At 47.0% G+C, this 829-nt stretch overlaps 1 protein-coding gene across 1 annotated transcript; it reads right to left on the bottom strand.

Annotated features, from left to right (window-relative positions):
• Positions 1-258: 258 nt before the first annotated feature.
• FOIG_16768 (uncharacterized protein) lies at positions 259-381 on the bottom strand (the record flags this gene model as incomplete). The annotated part of the gene is made up of 1 exon (XM_031218244.1): positions 259-381. The coding sequence occupies one exon, from the start codon at positions 379-381 to the stop codon at positions 259-261; it is 123 nt and encodes a 40-aa protein (XP_031052043.1).
• Positions 382-829: the final 448 nt, after the last annotated feature.

Genomic DNA, 829 nt, shown 5'->3' with positions numbered 1-829 from the left:
ATACGTCTATGTTAGCACCTGGCTGGGAAGAAGTAGATTGTCAGAAAAGGTTACCCAAAGCTTCGAGGTACACCAATTATAGGCCTGACGCCAATACAACGCCCACTGAACCTCCTCATTGTCTGACTCAATCGATTGTTTAACAATGGCAGGCTCCGTAACACTGGCAACATTGATAACCTCCACTACAGTAATCTTTTAGCCGGGCTGCAGAATAGGATCTATCAGTATTCTGGAACATACTGTGGTTGGTGGCAATCAGCTCATCGGCACCGTGGTATGGCTGACGACCTTGGACATATTTTCTGTCAATAAGAGTTCTAGAAGGTAGGTCATCGGGCCAATACATCCAGTAGACACGTATGTAAATGTGGTGCTCATCAGAACCACGAATCTCGAGGATATGGGCGACCCAGTAATCACCTGGCTTCGTATAATTCGTTTCCTGATTACTTCGAGACTTTTGTTGTTCAACGGTAACTTTGTTGGCAACTTTCACAAAGTGTCCGATGGAGTGCTTGACACCGTTAACTGTCAAAAATTAGTCATAAGCCTCGCAGGTTGCATGAAGGCATGATTTGATCGGGTGCTTACGACGAAAGGTATCGTATGTCTTCAGATCTAGCCATCGCTTTCTGGGCTCGACTGTGTAATATAGATTCATGGGGTTATCAGTCACGGGGCCGCCGGTTGGTGAGAATGGAGAATTCGCGAGTTCAAATCCCGTACCATCATAGCTATCGCGCTTCCGCTTCTGTGCGGCGGCTGAGGGGTCTGTCGCATAAGAGATCATAAAAGGACACTCAGCACATTCATCCCCCTCGACTGA

This window comes from Fusarium odoratissimum (assembly GCF_000260195.1).
Source record: "Fusarium odoratissimum NRRL 54006 unplaced genomic scaffold supercont1.156, whole genome shotgun sequence".
Classification (NCBI taxonomy): domain Eukaryota; kingdom Fungi; phylum Ascomycota; class Sordariomycetes; order Hypocreales; family Nectriaceae; genus Fusarium; species Fusarium odoratissimum.
The sequence above is the reverse complement of the archived record's forward strand: the minus strand, read 5'-3'. Positions and strand labels throughout refer to the sequence as shown.